The sequence below is a fragment of the Cupressus sempervirens genome, chromosome 9, assembly GCF_028749045.1.
Source record: "Cupressus sempervirens isolate cs-2001-9-10 chromosome 9, ASM2874904v1, whole genome shotgun sequence".
Classification (NCBI taxonomy): domain Eukaryota; kingdom Viridiplantae; phylum Streptophyta; class Pinopsida; order Cupressales; family Cupressaceae; genus Cupressus; species Cupressus sempervirens.
In genome coordinates, this window is record NC_143126.1 from 399,311,048 (window position 1) to 399,336,575 (window position 25,528).

The 25,528-nt window shown below is 33.7% G+C and overlaps 1 protein-coding gene across 5 annotated transcripts in view; it reads left to right on the top strand.

Moving 5' to 3' along the window:
• The window catches only part of LOC149538940 (carnosine N-methyltransferase-like), a 197,141-nt gene extending 191,383 nt beyond the window's left edge, over positions 1–5,758 (top strand). For all 5 annotated transcript variants that reach the window (XR_016356144.1, XR_016356143.1, XR_016356142.1 and 2 more), the window contains 4 exons: positions 4,825–4,884; positions 4,988–5,056; positions 5,161–5,214; positions 5,443–5,758. Coding sequence is in view for 2 of the 5 variants with exons in the window: in XM_089800332.1 (XP_089656458.1) it covers positions 4,825–4,884; positions 4,988–5,056; positions 5,161–5,214; positions 5,443–5,520 (261 nt within the window). In the remaining 3 variants the exon portion in view is untranslated. The remainder of the gene's footprint in view (positions 1–4,824; positions 4,885–4,987; positions 5,057–5,160; positions 5,215–5,442) is intronic.
• Positions 5,759–25,528: the final 19,770 nt, after the last annotated feature.

Below are 25,528 nucleotides of genomic sequence, written 5' to 3' on the forward strand. Positions count from 1 at the left end.
GGCTGTAGAGATTTCTTGTGGGACTAACAATAGCTCATGGCAAACCTAGAGAAGACCAAGGTTATGATCTTCAATTGCCTCAAGACTTCTCACCTCCATTTCTTCTTTGAGGTTTCTAAGATTGAAATCTTCTTATCCTATACATACCTAGGGTTCAAGTTCTGTGGCCCTTGTTCCAGTATGAGACCTGTGCTCTAACCTCACATCAACAAAATGTATGGTCCTTTGGCCCTTGTTGAGAGACGGTGTTTCAAACATCACTTTTAGGACACAGCGTCCAAGTTGACTCTTATCGGCTAGCAATGCTGTATGGGTCTATGGTGTAGGGGCCCTCCTCATGGACACTAATTGGGCCTTGGCGAAGTGGGTCGAAAGCTCTTTCTTTGTCACATTATTGTTGTGGGCAAACTACATGCATAGTATTGTCCAAGCTGAATTTGGGGTTCATCTAATCAGACTCAGTACTACCTTTGGTTTGGTTTGTTCCTTCATCTATGGTGTTTTGTAGATTCCTTGGCAGGTCATCATAGGTTTGCGTACCTTTCTTAATGCTCTTCTGTGGATATTGCTCAGTTGGACCCCACATATAGGTCGTGTTGTTGATTTTCTCAGGCTTCTACCCTTTTGAGGTTGTTTAGGACTGACATTGATTGTCTTCCTCTATACTAGTACTCTTTGGATGCCTTGATCCATTTGTTGCCCCCTCGTTAGGAGATGAACAAACATATCAGGATGGATATTTACAAACATAAAATTTGCACCACTTAGGTCAACCCTCCAAGGGATTCGAGTACGTGGATGGCCTTCTATGTTGAGCACTTCTTGGAGATCCGAATGGGGTCTTTGCTTGCCCCTCCTATCTTTCCTGCAACTAGCTTCATGTGCTCTAGATCACCTTGGGTTCTTTGGGTTTGGTTCCCATAGACTCCGTATTCAGCTTGAGCATCACTACAATGTCCCTTCAATGATCCTTTATGATGCAAGACTTGTCTCTTAAAATTTGAATCCAAAAAGATTTTTTTCCTTCTAACTTTTGCTAAAGATAATTTGGAAGTGTGATAAACGTAGCATCAAATATCTTGATGATAAAAATATTTATCATATGATTGCTAACGATGTGTCTAAAGGAAGAATCTAATATGGACACTTCATTTATATGTAAAGCAATTTCTGCATAAGCTTAGCAATCTGAATATGGATAAGAAGTGCAAAAGGATATGATGGTCCTAGTATGATTAATATATTTCATAGTTCCCTATTTCTTCTTAATGAAGTGTCTCTTTCCTTATTAGGAATAAAAAATGTGTTTATCTTCTTTGATTTTTTTCTATTAATTAAAACTGGTAATTAACTTAATGTCCCCTTATTCATTTTATTATCATCCTCAAATGTAAATTCTAATATCTTAATTCCTATTCATTCAATGGGAGAATGCTAGGCAAGTGTTGTAACTCCATTCACTATGGATTAGATCTTTTGGTTGTCTCTTCTCTTTGATCGTTGGTTCCTCCTTGAATGTTGAGTCCCCTTTCCCATTATTGTGGCTGATTGTCATTGTCTCCTTTGTATTTGCACTATTCCACCTTCCGCTAAGGTTTCCTACTCAAGGGTTGTTGTTTCTTTTCTTTATAATAATTCATTGCTCAATGATTCCCTCTACCATAAGGGCTACCTGATATTCTTCTGCAGTGAGTAATCTTGCTAACCAATCCTGAATATCTAGTTTAAACTACACGTGCATGGATTGGGTAACTCTCAATCAGACTTTGTGTTTGGTATCGATCTATGTCCTTCCCATTATGTGTACATCAAATTTGCTTCTGGTACCAACCACAAGCGGTTATGACTTGTTGAAGACCTCCCTTGTTTGAATATGTTTGACAATTGAGTGATCAAGGGTCACTGATGGTCTTTGAAAGAATACTTATTTAATGATTTGTTTGCTCTTATTTATTGACTATTGAAAGCTTGTCTTGGTCGTTCTTTTATATACATCTATCTCCCCTAAGTGATCTCTCCTTCCCTCCTATATTCTTTTGTGATTGCTCCCTCTTGACTAAGATCCCTCCTTTATACTTTGTGGATAGATGTGATATCTCTTAAGAGATGCTTCCTTAGATGACCCTTCATCATATTCTCCACTCAATTGTATCTACTCACTGTTCATGTCAAGTATTGAGCATTGTTTATTGGGAGTTTTGGATATTATGTTTGTGCCTTCTATACTACTGTCTTGTTCTTCAGTGACCTAGTTTCTTGAATATGTTAATCTCTTTATTTTATATAGTTTCACTATTTATTCATTAATTTCCATATCACGTGGATCTATTCATTCATCATTCCTTTCCATTCTCACAATAATGTCATTGCTTAAATGCTTGGTTACTTATTATTCGAAATTTATTTGTTTATTAATGATTATTTTATTTTAAAGTATAATAGTTGTATTCGTTAATAGATTATAATATTATGATGTTTATTAATTAGGGTCTTTAATTATTGTTACATTAATAGTATAGTGAAATCACTATAAGATTAGAGGGACATTTTATTGTTTGTTCAAGGAACCTTAGTTTCTCACCTCCTTTGGTTCCACTGATTAGAGGTGCCTCGCACTCTATCTTCAGGAGGCTCTGAGACTCTGGGACTACTTTTTCCAGCAATGCTTCCATGTGGGGCCACCCGAGGATCAGCTCATCACCTCATTCTCTACAGTGGTTTCTTTGGTGCGGAGAACCAAGCGACCTCTTGATCCCTCTATCAGGACCCCCTGGGTTGTTTGTCTTTGTACGATCTCTTTACAGTTGTGACCTCCTCACCCTCCCTTAGAGGTTTTTGACGTTGTGTTGGTGTCCCCTCCCTCCAACAGCCTATCCTTCAATTCTGGACTTCTCCTTGGTTTCTTGAACCAGCTAGTGGGGAAGCTTTTTTTCTCGTCTCGGTTTCTCAGTTTGGTTCTCTTTGTTGTTTTTTTTGTTCCTTTCCCTAGACACTATTTGGTGGTCCCACTGTTGGCTTTTCTTTTGTTGGTTGTTGTAGTCCCTTGGACCCACTTGTTGGTCATTTGTTGGATACTAATAAATTTATCTTATCTAAATTCTTCCTTATGTGGAATATCAGATATATTTACTAATCTCTTATTCTTTCTGCAATGAATAAATAATAATATCTGGTCCATTTTCAATAATCCCAATTGATATCTTCCTTAAGCTTAATATGCCTTTTGCTAAAGTAAACTTGTCACTACATGTATGCATTAGTGGAGTTGCCTTTCTAGAGGTACGTTTCTCCATAAGTAATTGCACCCCTTTTTGATTTCTTAAACAATTGCTACCTTAATCCAAATTCAAGATGTATGTAGTAGTCAATGCACCTGTTTTGGAAATGATTAATCACAATAATCAGGTGTCCTCTTGCCTCCTTATTAACGATATCCATCTTATAATCAACAACTTGGGTATCCTGGTCTTTAATCAACAAGAGTGTTAGTTGAAGGCATTTCCTGACTTTGGTTGATCACTTTCATCGATCTTATGCTGACTTTCTGTCACTGATTGTTATTGTGGTTGAGTGATGTTCATTCTTAATCTTAAGGTATACTTTTGTATTCATCGATATCTTCATTTCTGTTGAGACATTATGTAACAGGAAGCACCTCATGTGATTTGTGTGCATGCTAGTAACAGGGATAATAAATAGAATATAAGATATCATCCATGTTGTAGTGACGTCCCTTGGTATGACAATATAAAGCTCCATATACTCTTTCTCTTCCATGTAAACTCTTGGTCTCTTGGATATCATACGTGTATTTGTAAGTGCATTGTAGCACTTATAAACATTACTTCCATAATCTGCATTAAATTTACTTAGAGGCTTGTCTGAATTATATTATGAGGATGCATATATGGTTCATTCATCTGTCTGGCATCCATCCCTAAACCATCTATAGTAATGGATCTTCCACAAACATTTTGCAAATTTGTCTCTCACAAAGACTTCACAAAAATGAGATACATGTTTGTCTTGGAGCAAAAAGGACGGGAAGATCACAATTAGGGGTTCAAGCAGGGGATGTGACGGGTTCTACTGATTGAATCACTTGAACAAATTATTAAAATGCTTGTTTAAGTTTATAACACTTTTCTTGGATACTTCCTCAGCCCTGTACTTGAACACTTGTATAGTTGGAATTTCATTCACCAAACTATCTAACGTATCACTGCCAAATCAGATCAAGGTGAAATATATATTATTTTGTTTTCTAAATTATGTTTGATGTAAAATGTTTAGTGTTTTTTATTTTGTGTTAATTTTTTCTCTATTATTCTATTTTTGACAAGCATGGGATGTCTTGACATCTTTGGGATGGAAGGCCATCCCATCCGCATAAATATCTCCCTAATCAGATGATACATCCTTGGATGCATCTCAGAAAAGACAGACAATGTGGACATGGAGGGGTATTTTATCCCTTTTGCCTAGTCCCCATGACATCCCAAACTATGGGACTATAGAATAACCTAGTAGACATGTCTTTGGGATGCACTTTTTATGACGTCTACAGCCTAGAAAAGTCAACTTGTAGTTGCTATGGTATTGTTGCGCAGTGTGGAAGCAATCTGTTTGGTTTGTTCTTCATATACTTTGAAGTAAAAATTTCATGTTCCAGTAGGTTTTGAGTGGAAAAGTTTTAAGACTTCTTTTCAAATGATATTTATTTCACATTATTTATTTTCTCTGAGTTCCAGTATATGGTACACACAGTGTACATGTCTATGCTTTATTTGATATTAGAGTATTGAACATATACTTCATGTTTAGGTGTGGATAAACCTTGGTCCTCTTTTATACCATTTTGCAGATGTATATGCCCCTGAAGATGTAAGTATTGTGAGCTGTTTTCATTCAATATGATATGATTTATTTTTCTTTTGTGACAACTGTTAAATAGTTCATTGATTGGCTTGTACTTATAAATTTTCAGGAGATGTCTATAGAACTCAGTTTGGAAGATGTCAAAAAGATAGCATTTCATTATGGATTTGAGCTGGAGGTTATACTCTAATTTTTTTCTACTGAAGATATCAAGTTGTAGTTATGGGTATGTTCTTTAAAATGAATTTTTCTAATATGTTAGTCCCTGCATGATTTTAACAGACAGAGAAAACTATCGAAACAACTTACACTGCAAACTTCAGATCCATGATGCAAGTAAGTTCAGTCTTAAGACTAGTCATTAGGCATTTCTTTCTATATGATATGGTTGCAGGATTCCCATGTTGGCCATCTATCTTCACACAGATGTTATTAACATTGAAAATCTGTGGCTAAATTCCACTGGTTTGAACTTAATTTCTATCATTCACACTCAGGTAAATGCTGCAAAATTGAGTATTTATAGATATTTATGTTTTTATGTAATTTGATATTCAATTGCAGAATCGCTATTTCGCTGCTTTCTGGACAATGATAAAGAGGAGTTCAAGTTCTAAATGTGTTTCTGCAAAAGAAACATAATAAAAGGTTCACTGTTGACATGCCAGCGCTTCTTTAAATGCTGTTTCATTTAGTTGTTATAGCTTTTCCAGGAGTGGTGTTGTTTACAATACCTTTTGATATAAAGGTTGCACAACTTCACAACTGAATACGCAAATTAAGAAACTTTTCAATTCTTTGCATTTGTATCGCTGGGAGATTTCCCAAACATGTATTTTACCATATGCAATAAAATGAGTTATAGAAAGCTCTCTACAAATACCATTGTGAAGGTGAATATTTCAACTGCAAGTCATTACATTTCTCTGAAAATTCTCCATAGATGACCCTGGTTTTTCCATTTTTATTTAAAGCAAAAATAAGATAGACTTGCACAAACCATAGAGCTTATTGTTATTCTGAGATCAAGTGCTGCTAGCTAATATATTCTCCTCCAAGTTTCAGTGAGATCAAAATGTCCTACTGTCAGCAATTCATAAATTTCTTGTATTTGTTCTAGATCATAACTGTAATTATTCGAGTGATCCAGATTCCAATAGCAATTTATGGGACAGCATTCAAATTAGTTAAATATATTATATATTATATTGATAAAGTAAATATCGTGTTAGAGTTGGATAACTGTACATAGAAAAGGGGCCTGATAGGAGCAAAATCAGGTCAGCTTCAAGACTGCAGCAGAAAATAGCAATGACACATGGGGAACAAGTGAGGCTTGCTGCCCAAAACAGAGAAATAATATCAAGAACCTGGAACACAGCCCAGCTATATGGCATAGTTAAGGTGCCATAAACAATGTACTAAAGAGGGAATATGCAACTAGAGATAAGGTCTTAGAAGTTGCAATCAATCAGTTAAATTATGTACACAAGATTATCCAGACTGTTGTGTTGTAAATGCGCCCGTCCTTGCAAATGGGGCCCCATGTGTGTGTGTGTGTGTGGGCGCACACCTTTTTTTAATCTGTTTGTTAGCTTTGCATTTAGCGTAGTCATCTTTAGGCTGGCGATAATTTTTAGGTTTCTTAGTCTCCTTGTGTTTAGCTTAGTCATCTTTTAGGTTTCATAGTATCCTTGGTCTTAAAAAAATTAGATTGTTAAAATGTTTATTTATTGGTCATCTTTCTTAGTCTTTAGTTTATTAGGTAGTTTCTATTTCCATCATCAGTTCACAAATGTTTCTTTAGAAACATCGTCTTTGTAAATCTATATAAGGAGCTTTCATCTCCTTTGTTTAATACAGCTACAGTAACATCGATTTACTATAACATGATACTTGAGTAGGTCATTGGGACTTAATAAAATATGGCGGATTTTTTTAAAAAAATTCGAGCCTCTTTTGAGATAGATTTTTTTCTAGAATTTTGTTATTTCAAATTTTAGAAATAAACATCATTAGAGGTATTTTATGAAACTTTTGTGGTTCTTCGAGGATTTTTTCTGGAAATCACAAGCTTGGTTAAGGGTTTTGATCCCATTGTTTCTTGGTTGCAGCAAAAGTCTATTTTTTTTAGGGTTGCATGTACTTGTATGTAGTTGTATGCGCTTTATGTAATTGTATGTGCTTTCATGTTGCTTGCATGTGCTGGTTTACCATGCGAGGTCTTGTGTTTGGTCACCCTTAAAAAAATTGATGAGTTTTCACAACATTTCCCCTTTAAAAAATCTAATGGGCTTTCATATTTTTTTCCCTTAAAAAATTTCTTATGGGTTTCTATAGTTTTTCCCTTAAAATTTTATGATTCTGTAATTCACAAAGTTGTGTGGGATTCCTTTGTGGGTTTATAATTTTTTCTTCAAAAATTATGTATTGGGTTTTATCATTTTTCCTCAAAAAGAAAGCTTTGTATTGTTTGGTTTTGATTGATTTTTCACTTAAAAAATCATGCTGGGTTTTCATCGATTTTTTGTCTCAAAAACCATGTTTAAAATTTTTTTTCAATTTTTTTCCAAAAAAAAAGCATCTTTTTGCAGTCTATTTGGAGCATCATACTCACGCAAAGTTTGGAGGGTTTGTCGATTTTTCCTCAAATTTGTGCTAGTTCTTAGTAAAATTGTCTCTGTCCAGCAAAGAGCAGCTTCGTTATCCAACATCGAGTTGGATGTTTTTGTGATGATTTTTTGTCAGATGTTTTGTTGATTTTGGGAGGGTTAGTGACAAACTCATCTCAATGGTTGAGCCAATGACCTTGCTCTTGTCTCTTGTTGCAAAGCATTGTGAAGAAGGGGGCACCCTTCTCTGTTCTTTTATGGTCAAAATTTGACTTCTTGGTCATTAACATTTTGGAAATCCAAAGACAGTCTCAGTAGCAACAAAATGTTTTGAAGAATTTTTGAACAAAAGACATCAGTTAGACAATGACCATTAAGGTAGGGTATTAAAATATTATACTGTTTCTTTAATGGTCATCTTAGTTATTAGTTTATTAGGTAGTTTCTATTTCTGTCATTAGTTCACGATTGTTTCTTTTAGAAACATCATCTTTGTCACTCTATATAAGGAGCTTTCATCTCCCTTGTTTAATACAACTACAACAATATCAATTTACCATAAAAAAAGAATGGGTAAGTTGAGTCAAGAGTTGTTAAGTTAGGGTGTGGGTTTAACATTTTCTAATGATTAAATATTAGTTCTGAAATCTTGGTTTTAAGAGGCTTTCTGCAACAAAATTCTCCTTTAGGTCAAGTTTACCCTTCAACCCTTGTAAGTTGAGATGATGATGTGAAAAATTGTATGTCTAAAGTGTAAATTTGTGTATAAGGGAATTTCAAAAATTTAGAATGGATTTTGAGTTTTCTTTTAAAAATGTGAATGAAAATGCTTGATGAAGTCTTGAAGCGATTTGAAATTTCTGCCATATGAGGATGAAATTCAAAGCAAGTTTGAGGAATGAGAAGACAAAATTTGAGATCAAATCATACGAGGTGATGAATAAGTCTACAAATGAAAATTGCTATCACAATCTTTGATTTCTTGAATCTAAGGTTGATAATGTCAAATTCATTAAAGAAGATCAGAGCTAAGGAGGTTAAAGTTAAAGGTGTAGACGATCACCATGAAGATGAAATGTCAAGAAATCTCATGCAACAAAAATGGAAATACAAAGGATTCAACTACTAGAAAATCACGACATCCAAGAGAGAGTTCCAAGAAAAACAAAGAATTTGTAATAATGAAGATTTGCAAAATTAAGCAATTTTTGAATCGAGCCATTACAATGATCCATTAGTAGAGGATAAGTTTCTATTAGCAAACGAATTTGTCACTATGCTTTCTTCATTAGATCTACCTAATGGAAGTGACAAATGCTTGTGACATTTGGAAAACATTAGGAAAAGAATGATTTTCCTCTGCTTCAAAAGGGGCAACTCCCACAGATTCAGATTTTTGTTTAAATAATCCCTCCTCTTCAAGAAAGTCTCTCGATGTATCCACAAATCTTCAAATACATATTTTGCAAATATTGATAAAACACAATTTATTAATATTCTCCATAACAGTGACACACATCACTTCCATTTAATAGGACATGACCCATTAAAATAAGGGACATGACCCATTAAAATAAGTAAATTCATGAAAAAACCAAAAACTTTGGAAAAGTATTCATTTTAATGAAAGATTGAAAATTGGTTACAAAACTCTTGCTTTTCCTAAGAAAGAGAGAACCTCCTTTACAATAAAAAATTCCCCTTTTAAAGAAATTACAAGATCAAGAAGTTGGATAACTGCTTCAACTTCTTATTACTGAACATTCCTATTCTAGAATTATTATTAACTCTTTCAACTTCCCCCTTTGTCCTTTTCCGCTTTCACACACCCTCTGAAGATTGTGGGTAATAATATTTGCACATCAAAATCATAATCTATTCTTTGAAGTATTATTCATGAAATTTAATTTCACCCATACACTTTTGCATATTATTTAAGGTTTTGAGGAAATAAATATCTATTTGCAAAATTATTTTTTAAAATCTAATATGTGCTTGGGAAATTGCTTTGCTAACATTGGCTCTATGTGGGGACTACATTCTGTACTAGGATGCAAAGAACTTCGGTATTTCTAATGACTTCTAGAAGAACTTCGGTATTTCTAATGAATTCTAGAATTATGTCGAGTGCCTTATCCATTGGGCCATAGAGTCACTGGTACTTTACATTCCAAATTTTAAGAGCAAGAGACTATTAATAGTGTTGATAATTCTATCATAAGCATACAAATTATCAGAACTTCCACATAAATGATTTTAGCTCTTGACTTGGAGTGGTGGTTCCATGTTCTGCCCTATTATTTTGCCACCTTTCTAGCTAATGTATTCATGCAGTGGATGTAATCATGGCACATTATAACTCAATAACATCTTCTATGGTAGGGGTAACCATTTCCTTTATTCTTCTTGGAAGATTCTTTTCACCATTGTCTACAAAGCCTTTATAGTATTCATTTGACACCAAATACCCTATCAAAGTAGCCTATTCTAGCCACCATTTTTGAAATCATGTTGTACTTGTTTCTAAATTACCCTGTCAATCACCTTCTCCACTGGTTGTTACTATTTCATCTTATGGGCGTTAACTTTTTCTACCCTATGTCCTCAACTTGGAAAGATTTGTTTTGCAATCAAGACTCCAACCCAGGGTTGCTAGATGCCTCATTAGATAACAAGATCAATGACTCCATCCATACCCTTGCCTCTATATACACCACAGCTAAACATTTATAGCCTTGATCCCACACAAATGATGATGGTGGCTCCTTGAGGTAATAAACTCCCTTTGCTCTAGCCTTCCTTATCCCTGTATCTCGTGCTCTCATCATATTCAATCAAAATACGCATTCGTACGAGATTTTCACATTGGAAGATTCACTACATGCATAGCAGTGGAGGGGAAGGCATGTATTAGAACAAATTACCAAACATTTGTGCTTTGAGATCATTTCATTATTAGGAGGTCCTTCCTTTTGACAAATTAAGAACTTTGTAAGATATCTGATGATATGCACACTATTAGAAAGTTGGTTAGAATTATAAATCTTGAACCATTTACAAAGTTCTCAGGGAGTGCAACGTGCCAATGATCACAAACTTCAAGGGAAGATACATGATTGTTGTATCAATTTTGCAATATTTGATATTTGTTTGTTTATATTCCAAGTGATCACCTTAGATGATCTAAGGATTTGGATATTTGGGTTGCAACTTGATTTTATTATGCTATAATATGAAGGATTGTTGGAAGACTTGATGGAAGTGTCGGTATCCTTCAAAATCGGTGGTCGCTGGATTTGGGAAATCCTTGTTGAGCCTGATGATGTTTTGGGCATTCCTTGAGCCATTATTAGGGAATTCTGCATTTTCTTGTATTACCCGTACACCTTTGTGTTTTGCCCCCTTGAGATTCTTTGACTGTGTGATTCGCTCACACGTGGGTTGATACAAGAATCAAATAAAATAGTGCCATTTCTCCCAACTTTGAGCTCATAGTCCAAGATATGTAAGTGTCCAACTCTGGCATCCATTTGGTGCTAAGAATAAAACACAATGCCTTCAAAATATATGGAATATGCTTATATCATTCTAGAACTATAGCTATGTAAATGGAGGTCCAAGCTCTACTGCAATCACTTTGATTTTGTACTTATTTGCATTGGACAATGTTACCCTACCTCCCTATCTCTTCGATGAACTGATTTATTCAATGAATGATGAAAATTACAATGAATGGTCATTGTGTAATGTGGCACAAATTTGGGCATCCAAATATATAAACTTCCAAAGAAGATATCTTGTTCAAGCATTTGTATTGCATCTAGATACTCTTTGATAGCTTGCATGTTTTGTTTATGCCAAAATGTGAAATCTATTAAACTTATTTCATTTTCTTGCTAGTGCAATGATGCTCAGCTATGCATTTTCAACTCCATTCATTCAAAACATTTTGCATGCATTTATTATTATGATCCACGTCATATTCTGCCATTTGAGATAAGTATCTTCCTAAATATTCGCATCCACAATCTTTCTAGTCACAACTATAAATAATGCATCATTTCCACAGTACTCACTTGGTTGGCCATCATGCAATCTACTTGAAATCCTCCATTTTACCAAAAGTCCACCAAACTCCATGAGGATTATTGTGACCAAAACAAAAAAAGTATGGAAATATAGAGTAAAGATGGCCTTTATTTTATGAAACTTCTTGAGATGGTGTTGATTAAATAAAAAGGGATTATTGAAAAGATCTTGATCCAACCTTATTGAATGCAAAACACACTAAACATCGGAAAGGCAAGTCAAAATTGCAAAATTGAAATGGTTATTTACAATGAAAGGGGGAAAGACTAGATAAGGCTAATTTTGACCATTTTGAAGATGAACAGAGTACGATTCCTTTTGTGTTAGCTTGTGGTAGAATGAAGACAGATTTTGAAAATGGATATGTAGCAACTTCAGTACAATACTTGTCTCATTTATCTGAGGAATTTATGGGAGGAAAAATAAATACAAAATAGATCTTTTCATGGAAAGGACATGTATATGCTATTTATTTAATAAAATTAATGAGAAATACATCTTTCTCAATGTTATTTCTCCCCATATTATCTTTCACAAAAAATAGTGGAAGAATCAATGGTTTCAGTCATACCTTAATCTTTGTAATGGTTGCATTGGTTCTCCGAAAGGTATTGTTGAGAAGGAAAATGCAAAAGCCTGAAGATTTTTGGGATCATTTCTTGCTCTTGAATATTAGTTGATTTCCCTTCAAAATTCTTTTCTCGTTCATCTTCCATTCCACTATTTTTTTCTCTCACATACTTGTTCTTTTTCTATCTCTTTCCATTAAAAGATTTTAGAAATTTTAGCTCTTTCACCAAGTCTCCTATGATCTCAATGATTGGGTTCTCTTTGAATGATGGTATAAAGAGAAATAAATCAATGTTATTGTTAAGTTTCAGGATTTGCACCCTACTGAACTGGTAATGTTCAGTAACCCTTACTTAACATGGGAGTCATTTCATTATGTGAGACTGGATAATGAAATGAAACCTCCGGATTCTAGGCCGGCTCCTATTAGATTTTTTAGTGATAACCTCTAAAGCTTAATAAAATTGTCAAGGAAAAGGAAGAGAATAGTGGAAGTAAACCTTAAACTTAAAGCTTAAACTAAGAAAAGGAGATGATACACCAAAGTGATTATGAAGACATAATTCACATGATAGAGAGGATTATATAACTTATATGAAATGCAAATAAAAGACAACTTCCTATAAAGACTTGCAGAAATGATTTATGATAAGGTTCCAGTACTGAAACGACAAAAGAAAGACAAACTAACATATCATTTTAATCAATTTCACTTATAAACACGTATCATAACCTGCAAATAAACTTACTTTTCTACAAACAGGTGCTGGAATGAGATAGAAAAAACAAGGAATAAGGAAAATTCTCAATTATTCTCTCAAATCACTCATAAAATGCACACAGGACTTGCAGAAAGAAAGAAGGCTTCAACACTTAACATAAAATAACCTCATCACACTGCTATCATTTGTATTATATCTCCAAAAGATGAATTATAGATTCTGCAATAAAGCTTAGGATCCTCAAAATGAGTTTCCAAAACTCCTTATAAAATCAAAACTCCCAAATGAGTTAGAAAAAACTCATTAAGTACAATGCCCAACTCCTTGGGTCATATGCAGAATGATAGCCCCAAAAAGAGGACTTAATCACTTTCATAATGAAGTCCTACCCCTGGGAAAACTCCATTATCTCATAAAGAACCCAATGACTCACTGATAACTGCCCTAAAAACACTCCAACAACCAATAAATCTCCTTCAACTACCAAGGCAAAGTCAAATTTGACCCCAAAGCCTATATTCTCTCCTAGAAGGATTCACAATGTCTGCAAAAAATTAAAGACCATAATGGGAGAAAGATGACTGATTTTTTTTCTCTTAAACCATGAAGAGAAGTTATTAAATGATTTATAACTTTATCATTTAATTATTTCTCTTTTACAACAAAACATTAATGCAAAACAAAACTCACACCTCTGTTATTCTTTTATATTTTGCATTTTAAACAAACAAAAATAATATTAATGATAACAATGTATCACTTTAATATTATTTTGTCTATCATTTATGCAAAATATAACACCATTTCCTTCATTAGGAAATACCCCCTTTTACAATAAAACATTGATGCAAAAATTAATCAAAGGGATAAAAATCCCAAACTGAAGCCCGCGGATAATAAAACGCAAATGGGATTTCATTATATGTCGCCATGTAATTTTGGAAGGATTTTTCATAAAAAAAAAATGCCTTAGCAAGCCATGAAATGCTGGTATGGGTTTTAAATCAACTATTTTCTTACAAATTCTGAATGGTGTTTCCTTAATTAGATATAAGCATTTGCATAGCCTTCATTTTCATATTCACCATTCTTGCTATTTTTTACAAGCCTTTGATAAAGTGCCATTGCTATATCTTTGAATCCATTGAGTAGAAGCGTTGCAAGCCTTTTAACTCCATTTCCATTTCGGATGCTGAAATATACTGTTGAAAGTTTTCTAGTTGCAGGAAAACTCGTCTTTGAAACTTATAGCGCTGGGGTTTTGTGGCCATATTTGTTCACATATCTTGATAATAATCTACGACTTCACCTTTTGGATCTAGGTACCAACTTTCAATCTAATGTTACACCCAGCTGTGCGACTTCCATGTAGAGAACTTGACTTACATTATTTGTTCTCATAGATAAAACACTACTCTCACTGCTCTTTTTAGCATGATGACTCCATACAGCAAGTACTGCTCTCTCAATGAACCATAGTCACATTTGCAAATATCCTTGTTCCAAGGAAAACATTTCATTTAGTTTACAATCTCTTGGTGACCCAAAAGTGTAGTCCATTCTTGGGTTAATAGTAAAATGTTCTTCATTAACATATTTCTGGAGCAATAGTTTAGTAACATTTTTCTATTGTTGCTGTCACTTGCACTACTAATGAACACATGACTGTAATATATATTTGTTGTGCTATTTTTTTTCTTTATCTTCACATTCTATTTTGAATTAAGACCAACATATGAATCCGGTGGCAAATGAATTGATCATTGAATGATAATTGCAAATCTATAATTCATGTAGAACTGATTGCTTTGGTTCCAAGTTCTTCAAATTTGCACAAGTTGAAGTGGCATTTTGTTTAAGAAGAAACCATAGATTGTTAGAAACCCGAATCTGTGCATTTATTATCATCAAATAATTCCCAATTTCTCATGCTTATAACAATACAATGATATTGTGTTTATCATTTCGTTTGAATTTATTCCATAATCCAAAAATGCTTTTGCTGATAATGCATTTTTTACTACCAACAGTCCATCTTATTGGTTTGAAACAAATTCTCCTTTAAAGTCATAATTGCAGATGTTTAAAATTGAAGTTGAGATATATTTTGATGTTAATTTACAACTCCAATTTTTTAAAAGCTTCATCTTAACTGCAATAGTTATCTCGTAGAAAACTTTTAGTAATACCTCCTCTCATACATTTGCATCTTGAGGCTTTGTGATAACTTTTTCCTGTAGCATACTTCCATTTCAATAAATATTCCTTAACTCTTAGCATAGCTTGAAGTATTTTCCCTTAATGATCTCTTATGCTTTCCTGTAATAGATACACTCTTGTAATCTGTGATGTTAACCATTATTTATTGCTATAATTTTGTAGCATCTTACTCAGTGAGGTTTGAGCACGGGCTCGTGATACTCACAAAATAACCTTTATTTCTTCCAACTTCTTTTCTTTCGTAGTGAACTGCATCAACAGATAGAGTATGTGTAGTTGTAGAGATAGGAAATTATTGCTTAGATCCTTTGGGATCTAACATTAGTTGTTTCATGTTTTTCTTGCAGCTGCTGGAGATCATGGAGCTCGGAGCTGGAGTCTATTGTACCAGCAAAAGAGTGCATAACCAGTCAAAGCAAAATGACTGGTTACCTCTATGCATATATATATAGTGGGAATCCAATCTTTTGGAAATTCTTTGCATCTCTAAAACACCTCCTCCTATTTATCTTGAATAGAGCCGCCAACCTCCATCTTGGCGATTTACCTCTAAATTTGTGAAAATCAAATGCATTTTTATTCCCAAGTAGAGTTGCCAATATATGTTAGTAAATGAATATGTTATTTTTTTTTCTTTAATAGATCTATCCAATGTAAGTGACAAATGCTTACGACTTGTGTTAAAATGTAATGAAAAGAATGTTTTTCCTCTGCTTCAAAAGGGACAACTCCCTCAAATTTTGATTTGTGTTTAAATAATCCCTACTCTTCTAGAAAATAAATGCTTGTAACCAATATAGATATAAACATTTATCAATAACACAAAGTCAATTAATAATCAAGAAAATGAAATAATACTTATCAATGAGATTGTATGTAAATATTGATAGTACATAATCTCTCAATTTATCCACAAATCTTCAAATACATATTTTGTAAATATTGATAAAGTGCAATTTATCAATATTTTTCATAATAGTGTTGTGCACATCACTTCCTTTTAATAGGATACTAAACATTAAAATAATTAAATTCATGAAAAAGAAAAATACATTTGAAAAGTATTCATTTCAATGAAAGACTAAAAATTGGTTGCATAACTCTTTCTTTTCCCAAAAAATGAGAGAACCCCTTTTACAGTAAAAAATTCCCCTTTAAAGAAATTACAAGATTGATAAGTTGGATAATTGCTTAACTTCTTATTACCAAACATTCCTATTTCGGAATTACTATTACATCTTTCAACTTCTCCCTTTGTCATTTTTTACTTTCATCCACCTTCTAAAGATTGTGTCTAATAAAATTGGCACATCATAATCATAATTAATCTATGAAATTTAATTTCATCCATACACTATTTTTGCATATTATGATAAATATTAATTTTTTTTATAGGAATTAAATATTTATATGCAAAAATATTTTTTTCTCAATCTAATGTGTGGATGGGAAATTGCTTTGCTAATAGTTTTAAAAGAATCAACCAAACAAAAATAATGTTAGAGTGTCAAGAGATATCTAAGGTGGCAGTGAATCAGCTTTAACTAGTCAAGGAGTTCCAAATCATGTCCAAGTTCATCCAACCTAACTCATTCACAAGTGGATATGTGGAAGGCATTTGTTATATTACTTCAAACATTGTTCTCATTGGTTCACCCTTGAAAAGGAAATGTATTCAAAGATTTGTAATCATTTCATTGGATGACATTAAATGTTTTGTAAGTGGTAGTTGTGACCACCCTAACTAAGGTTTTCTTTGGATTATCTTGGTAATTGATTTATGTAACATCTTATTCTCCCTTACCAATTATTGTCTTTCTTTATAATAATTGTCAATGGCTGAACCTATACATGAGTTAGAAGATTTTGTACAAAACATACATAAAAGAAGAAGGGAAAATTAAGAGTACCTAATTCTTTCACATAATAAGGGTAAGAGGAAGGGAGGCCTTGCCTTGAGCTATTTTTACACCTAGTCCAAGAGAATTTTTTATGTGAAACTCTCTATCTGAAATTGGTGGCTTGTGAGTACACAATAAGGGTAAGAGGAAGGGAGGCCTTTCTACACCAAGTCCAAGAGAAGTTACTATGAGAAATTCTCTATCTCATCTTGGCTACTCATGACTACCTCTTACATTCTCACTTCGCTCCTAATCCTTTGGAAGAGAATGTACTTGGATTATTTCGCTTCTTAGGTAAGAGCCTCTTGGGTTCTAGCTACCTTTATGGTTGTTCTAGAACAATCCTTAAAGTCATTATGTTCCTGACCTCATTAGGCCTCATCTCTTCACAAGCCTTATGGATACCCTATACTTAGTGCCATCTATCCTATCATTATATACATGTGTCATTTATAATATAACAAATGTATATTGTCCTTCAACAATGTGTGATCTTTGCCTTAATTCAGTACAAGGAATATATTATCAAACTTTATTGAGGATGTCCAGAGATAGTTTTTCTTATTGAATAATAATCACAATTAAGTATCTTCTATAAATATGTTCTTGTTGTTGCTTGATTAGCTCTACAATTCATCTTCATTGATTGGATATTAACACTGTATTTATTGATTCTAATTTGGATTTGATGTAATGATAAACCCCAAAATGGATAATGAGGACATAAGTTATGGTCTAGTTATCATATGAAATTCATTGAGTTAATATTTGAAATAACGATGTCCTTGTTATCTGTGTGATGATATACCCATATATGACTTTTTTGCTAAGTTTGATTTTTGTAAGTTTTTTTTAATTTAATTTTAAAATGTGGGTTTTGAAGTTTTTTTTTCTTTTTGTTTGTTTGTTTTTTTTTTTTTTGTTTTTTGATAAGTGAAAATTGCAATGCATGAAGAAAATCACAAAGGTTGGGAGAATCAACTAAATCTAAACTAAATGCCAATTTTCTAATTAAAATAGATTTTATTTGTATCTTCTAGCCAAAGCATGGTTGCACCAGAATCAAATGACTTCATACAATGATAACAACTTTGGTGTATTCATCAAGCCCTCAGGGTCTACTAATAGCATAGGCTTGATGTAGATTCCTAGTAATTTCTAATTTTTGGTCAATACTTGTTGCCTTTACACCTCATGGCCCATGTAAGAACTTCTGCTAGTTTTAACCCTGCCAAGACACTAATTTTCTCTGCAACAAATATACTTGTTCTAAATTTTTTATGATATCTAAATTCCATTGAGTTTTCACAATATAATGCAACATGCAAAAGATAGTACAAGTAATATAATAAAATAAAATAAACTAGAAACACAATAGAGCTACAAAAAAATCTTATTCACGTATAAAATATATATCATGAATCAAAATCTCGCCAAGAAGTGCCAAAGAATTTGGCTTCTCATGAGAAGTTTTGGAAAATGAGAAAACTTGAGGTTTTCTTGTAAGAAGTTGTTGCCAAGAACTCTACAAAATCTCAACAAGAAATCTGAAACTTCTCATGCTAACTTGAGAAGTTCTCATGGGTGGCACAAGTGAAACTAGGATGCTCGATGACTTTCCCTTTTATGTTTTACTTTGTGATTTGCAGTCTGTGGAGGAGAGGAGGGTGGTTTTGGTGGATAGACAGACATTAGCATCCTTGTAGATCGATTGCAAGTGGATTCGAAGAGATTTTTCAAATAAATCCAAATTGAAAAGTAAGTTTTCAAATTCCTTTTTTCATTTTAGTTAAAAATAATACCATTTGCAATGTTCTCTTACACGTTTTAGAGTGTAATGAATAATATCTAACACTATTTTAAAGCAATCCCCCCCTGCATTTTTTTTTCATAGATTTTTCAATAATTTCATTACCTAACTCATTTTTTCTTTTCTTTTCTTTTAAGTTGCAATTTGTGTTTAAACTTATTTAAAGTTTTAATGTAATTCAATTCTTTCCTAAATATGTTTATTAAATTTCTAAATTTATGATTTCAATTTGTATTTTGTATGTGTAGGTTGATTTTTCTTTAAATGTTGAATATAGATTCTCATACAAATCAAACAATTGCAACATATGCCAATGGCCTTGTAGGTGCATGTTCTTTTGGATTTGTAAATATGCCCTATAGGGGCTAGAGAGAAGGCATGTAAATATGCCTTTTAAGGAACCAAGTGTAATAGTGTGATATGCATTAAACACAAGAAAAAAATTCATGGAGGCATATCTTGTTTGAAGTACCACCTTGCAAGGACCAAAAAGCATGACACAAGGATTTGTGAGGAGACCATGAGGGAATTAGAGAGAGATGAATGTGTTGCTCATCGCCCAAAAAGATAAAATGTTGCTAAGGTAAATGGCAAAAGTGGTCATGAGGCGGGCAACCATTTTTGAATCACACGGTATGTCTTCTTTTCAAGAATTGTTTATTATTTCCTAATCATGATTATTAGTTTGGATTGTGCTAAAATAATGATCATTATGAAATGACGTAGGTTGTGACTAGGTATCCCAATCACCCTTGATGAAGAAGTAATAGTTGAGGGCATATCAAACTCTATTCATGGCCCACGAATCAGCGCACCAACCATACACTTGGCTTCCACTTCCACGGGTTCTAGTAGACCACATAAACATTCTCTTGATGATTGTTTTGTGTATAGAAACACACCTAGAGCACAACCATCATTGAAGGGTAGAATTGAACAATGATGTACGTGAATGAGTTGACATTAAATGTGTTGATTTTTTATACTTTAACAACATCCCCTTCAATGTTGCAGCAAGTCCTTATTTTATGAATTTTGTGACTAGTTGTACAATGGAAAGAAAGAGGTACAGGACACATACTCCTGTAAATTTGAGTGAGAGGTTGGTTCACTTATTTCAAATTTTAATACTTTTATAGTTCTACAATTTTTGTTTTTTTTCGTTGAATGTAATTTCTTTTAATCAAAGTTGTCTACTTTATGTCATTTTTATTTTGTTCTTGTAGTTTTCTCAAAGATGCTATTTTGAGGGCTAAAGATGTGGTTGAAGATAAAAGATTACAATGAAAACATAGTGGTTATACCACACTTTTAGATTGATAGTGGGTAGAACTGTATGCACCCTAAAATGGTTGCCTAGACTATGGCCCCCCATTAATGGTTTGCAATATTTTATTAAATCAAATCAAATTAGTTTCTTTGATCAAATTGTAATTAATTCAATTATTTCAACATTTCTTGAGGTTTGATCATTTTATCTTAAGTTTTATTTAATTAAAATAAAACCTCTATTTTAATTAAATAATTAATCCACATTTAATTAATTTAGAGAAAAATCCCTTTTTAAAATTAATTAAATATTTCCTATTTAATCAAAAGAACTTGCTCTCTTTTAATTTAATAAAATCCAAATTGAAAAAGGAAATAAATTAAATAAATAATTTTTTTTTTCCCTCTACACTTAAATGCACATATTTCTAAGTGGGATTCCTCTTTTTCCTCTTTCCACTTTCTTCTCAAATATTCCTCTTTTATCATTGGTGGAATTTTGTCTCACATGGATCAAACTCTATTGGTTGTGAGAAGCCTACTAGCTCTACATTTTCCTTTATAAGGAGCCCTATCCTTCTCATTTTGATATAGAAAGATATAAAGAGAAAAATATAGAAATATAGAGATAAAGATATAGAGATAGATATAGAGAAAATAGTTCATTGCTATAGTATTGTTATGCTATGAGTTTAGAGAGTGATTTTGGAGGAGTTTGAGCCTTAGGGTTTGGACATTGGAGCTTCATTGAAACCTCTCTCTTCTTGTCTAATTCTCTCTTGCATCCACAGATTCCATCATGAGGTTTCATCCTTGCATTCCCATATTATCTTAGAGTCATATTTGTATTCATAGATTAATATTGCATTGTTATTTCCTTTCATAGATTAGATTTCCTTTCTTGCATTGTCATCATTTAGATCAGCTTGCATCTTCATTTGCATTCATGTTTTGATATTTGAATCTCTCATTTTATGGTGTACTTGCATGGATACAAACTACGTCAATGTAATGTCCCCTTTTTAGCATTCATAGCATGATGTTGTCGTTAGCCTATTTCCCCACAATCTCGTAGGTTAACCAGGACATTAAAGGGACTTAGAGGCCATTTGGCCTAGATAGTTTGAGTTGCAGGTCTTTCTGAGGGGTTTTGAGGCAACTTTGGGCATACTTACTATTTATAGTAAGTCATCTTGGACATGGTTGGACATCTAGTGGCAGCAGTATGTCGATGGTAATTGTTTAAAATCGACAAGAAGACTTGTTTATCATTGATAAGATTTGTTATGCATTAATAAAGCTATTTTATAAAGTTAAATTTAAATATTTAACTTTATTAATGCATAGACTATAGTTTGTGGGAAATATTTAAATTAAAAGAGTCCCTTTTATTTTATAACACATTGGAGAAATAAGTTACATAAAGGGAGTTATGTTTTATCCCACATTGAGAAAACGAAGGACTGAGCTCTTGTGAGAACACTATAAAAGAAATGGAAGAGCTTCTTTTTAGTATGCTTGGATGAAGATTAATGTTATGTTGCTGGATATTTGTTTATCGGGCTTGGAGGATGGAATCCCTCTTTGCTAGCATTCTTTTCGTTGTTGAAAGACACAGTCAGGAGGATTAACAGTGTTTCCAAACATACTGGGTTTCATATAGTGTTTTGCTATAGTACAGATGAATAGTGTTTTGCTACAATGCAGATGAATAGTGAATTTTCTATAGTGTGTGAACATTATTTGCAACAAGTTTATTGTTTATTCTTGCTGATTTGAGGGTTTGGAAGGCTGCCAACTACATCTGCAAAAATACTACAACAACTAATTCTAGGTTTCTTCTGTCAAATTTTAATACATTTGCATTGTAGTTGTTGAATACGAGACTGATATTTGTTGTAGCATGTTAAACAATTGTATGAGCACATTTACATGGCAAAAATCAATATTTAATTAGCAAATAAGAAGTTTTAGATTTTTCTATATATTGTAGTATGTGTGCCAAGTGTTTGACAAAAATGCTATGTTGAGTTATTAAAAAAATTAATTGATATCATAAAGTAGCTTGCACGTTTCTTTATTTGGAAAAAATAGGGGAGGATATTATAGTGGTATCAGAGCTATAAGTGCTGCCATCCTGTGGGGGTCTTATAGGGAATTTGGAATAGTCGGATAGAGGGAAAAGTGTTTGATGAAATGTCAAAACACTAAAATTAGAGCATTTATGTTTGAGCATGCGATAGGGGCCTTATAATTTCTATAGTAGCAGAGCAAGACAAAATAGGATTTCAAACTTGCAGAGCGAACAGTCTAGTTCATCCGTACAGGTGGACATAGAATCCAATCATACAGACACAAAGGAGGTATTCTTTGATCAAGACAGCAATATGGGTGACTGAGATGACAGGAATACAAGATTAGGCAGAGGCGAGAATGCTAGTCCAGATCAGGGAGAGGAAATATTTTTACAGTTATTAGACACCTTGGCACATGGACAACGATTAGCAGAGCAGAGAGCACATGAACAGAGTCAGAGATTGGAGCTTATGATGTAGATGATGGCTCATCAAATGGGGTTGAATGCTAATGTGGGTGGAGGAAATAATCAGAATGGTAATAATTAGGATGAGACACATAATGGAGGCGAACAAGTTGGGAACAATTTCGGTCATGCACCCCAACAAACTAGGACAGTGAGTTTGAGGCCCATGATTCTCACATTTCCTCCTAGAGCTCTAGAGCATCCCATACCAGAGCCCCAAATCACTGATATACAGGACCAGTTGTGTAGTGCCTCTCCCATTTGACTTTTGTAAGTCATCCTGATGGATGAAACCTTGCTGATCTTTTGTTGTGATGGGATCTAGATTTTGACCCTGAATGGTCTACACCATCGAGGTGTTCGGATTTATGTTTCTGTATCAGTTGCTTTGATTATGATGTGGATTTTGGTTCATTGAGGTTTGTGCCAATGGTTACTAGGATTGATGTGGTATCATGAGGTTTTTTTGTGATTACCCTGAGATGTATGTAGATATTGCACTATGTACTTTTTACCATGCTACACTGGACTAGGTTCCTGTAGTAGTGGTTAGTCATGTTTATGACTATGTTTTCTTATGTGTTTTAAATGCCTTTTTAATGCAGAGTAATCAATCATTATTAAATGCTTAAATAATTAAAATGGATTGTTCATGTGGGATTATTTGGTTATGTGCTGTGGACATTTACCTTGTTACATTTCTGATTAGAGAGATATTTGTTACTCATGTTATGTTTACATTTGAGATGACCTAAGGGTTAGATGTTACTCTTTGATTTCAATATCATAGATTTTAGACTACTATGCTGTTCAGTTAATCATATTGCATGATGATGCCATTTTGAGATGATAGTATGTTTTATGATGATATTTGGTTATCTGGTATTTGGACATACTTCTGATTTTGTTATGTGATAGAATTAATGCTATGGTTATTTACTTCATTCCTGTGTTGCTATGTTTTATGCGAATGTGAGTGATGTAAATAGATTATTTTAATATAATTAAATAAATGGTTAAATTAGGTGATTTAATGCATTTATTGCTTCGACTATGTTATTATATGCAATTGCACTTGATTGTGTTGTTTAGTGTGCAGGATTTATATCCCTGGTAGTGGCACATGGAGTTAGTGATTTAGCCGTTTATATTTTACCAATGTTGTCCTTGTATGGTTGATGTATCCTTAATTAAATTTTTAATTTAAACCTTTCGGTGATTATTAAATCCGAACTCATTTGCATTATGTGATTAGATCAGTAAGTGTGTGCATTTAGAGGTTCACATTATCGCGAAAGTTATTAAGGAGATTTATGTGTTTTTGGGTTTTCTAGCTTTTTAATTGATTTATTTCAATTTCTGGCAGCTTTGCCATAGATGAATTCCTATTTATAGGAATAGCCTATTTTCGTTTGGGTCAATTCGGGGTTTAACTAGGTTGGCTGGTTATTTTTCCTAATCGATTATTCACTTAAAAAGTGAATAAATATTCAAAGAGGAATTTAATTCCTCACTTCTCACTTTCAAATTGGAAAGTTGGAGAGTAAAACCCAAAATCTTCTTCATGAGGATTTATTATTTTGTTCATTGTGGGAGCTATGGGCGTGGGATCGTCGCGAGGTTGAGCTCGTTGGATCCTGCTCAGGGAAACCTTGGATTGCCGTGATTTTCAACTACTTCTGCGAGATATTTATTTTATGGTTCAAATTTTCGTTTTGCCCTTTTGGTTGTGAGGTAGGGCTTCCCTGTTTTATTGTTTCTGCTTTGTTTATGCTTCTATTTTTGGTAGCCATTTTTTTGGAGGCTGAGAACTAGTATTCCTCTCCATTTTTGTATGCTAGTTCTACCCGGTTGGGCAGGTATGAACATTTTCCTATTTTTTGGGATGAGGGTTTGGGATTTTACGTTGTTATGCTGGCCGTTTTTGCATACGGTGTCCGATTCCATTTATTTTTGAATTTTTGGAATTTTTGAACTCAAAGGTCAAATGGGTTTTAATTTCAAATTTTTTCTAAAATTTGAGGTTTTTACCTCATTTTGCGTGTCGCCCTGTTTTCTCGAGTTTTCTTCGCACAATGTGGGTCGTGGACTTGGATGATCTGTTTGGATATTAGTCAGACCACTTTTGCACTTTTATGTTGTATGAGGATGCGTGTTGCATACGTACTCCTGACTTTGTGTTCGGTTGAGTGATTTGTTACCTGTTATGGTTTCTTTTGGACCTTTGCTTTTGTTTCGTGAATGTTAGGATTCATGTAGAATCCATACTCTCGGATTGAGGCCGATTGAGTGAGTTCATGATGTTTGGTCTTGTTACATCATTGGGATTCGTGTAGAATCCATGCTCTCAGATTAAGGCCAGTTGAGTGATTTCATGATGTATGATTTTATTAGCTTTGGGATTCGTGTAGAATTCATACTTCCTGTGTTGCTTTCAGTTAGGTGTTTTCTTTGTATTGTGTTCTCATTCCTATCCTTGTGTTATGATCTTTGTGATGGTGGTGCACCACACACGAGTACGTTCGCGTACATTTGTTGAGTGACTTGCGAGGCTCGATCTTTCGTAGTACTTCTGAAAGTCATGATCATTGGGGTTGGGATGGGAGTATGCATGCCCACGAGAACTTGTTGTAGGATGAGCATGGGTAGGGTAGGGTAGCATATGGAGGGGGCTTCTATCTCACAACTTGGTGACCTTAGTCCCATAGGGTTGGTGGAGAATAGGAAGTTTTAAATAAGTGATAATTAAAGAAAATGTGTGACTGGTAATAAAACTTAAGATAATAAATGGTGTGTGCAGGGCCCTCTGTTGAGGAGTTGAAACGCACGATTTGAGCTTGGGCTTGTCGATGCCAAGCAACTCTCCATGATGTTAGTCCCTACATAGTAGCCCATTGAGTGTCTGACTAGGACCT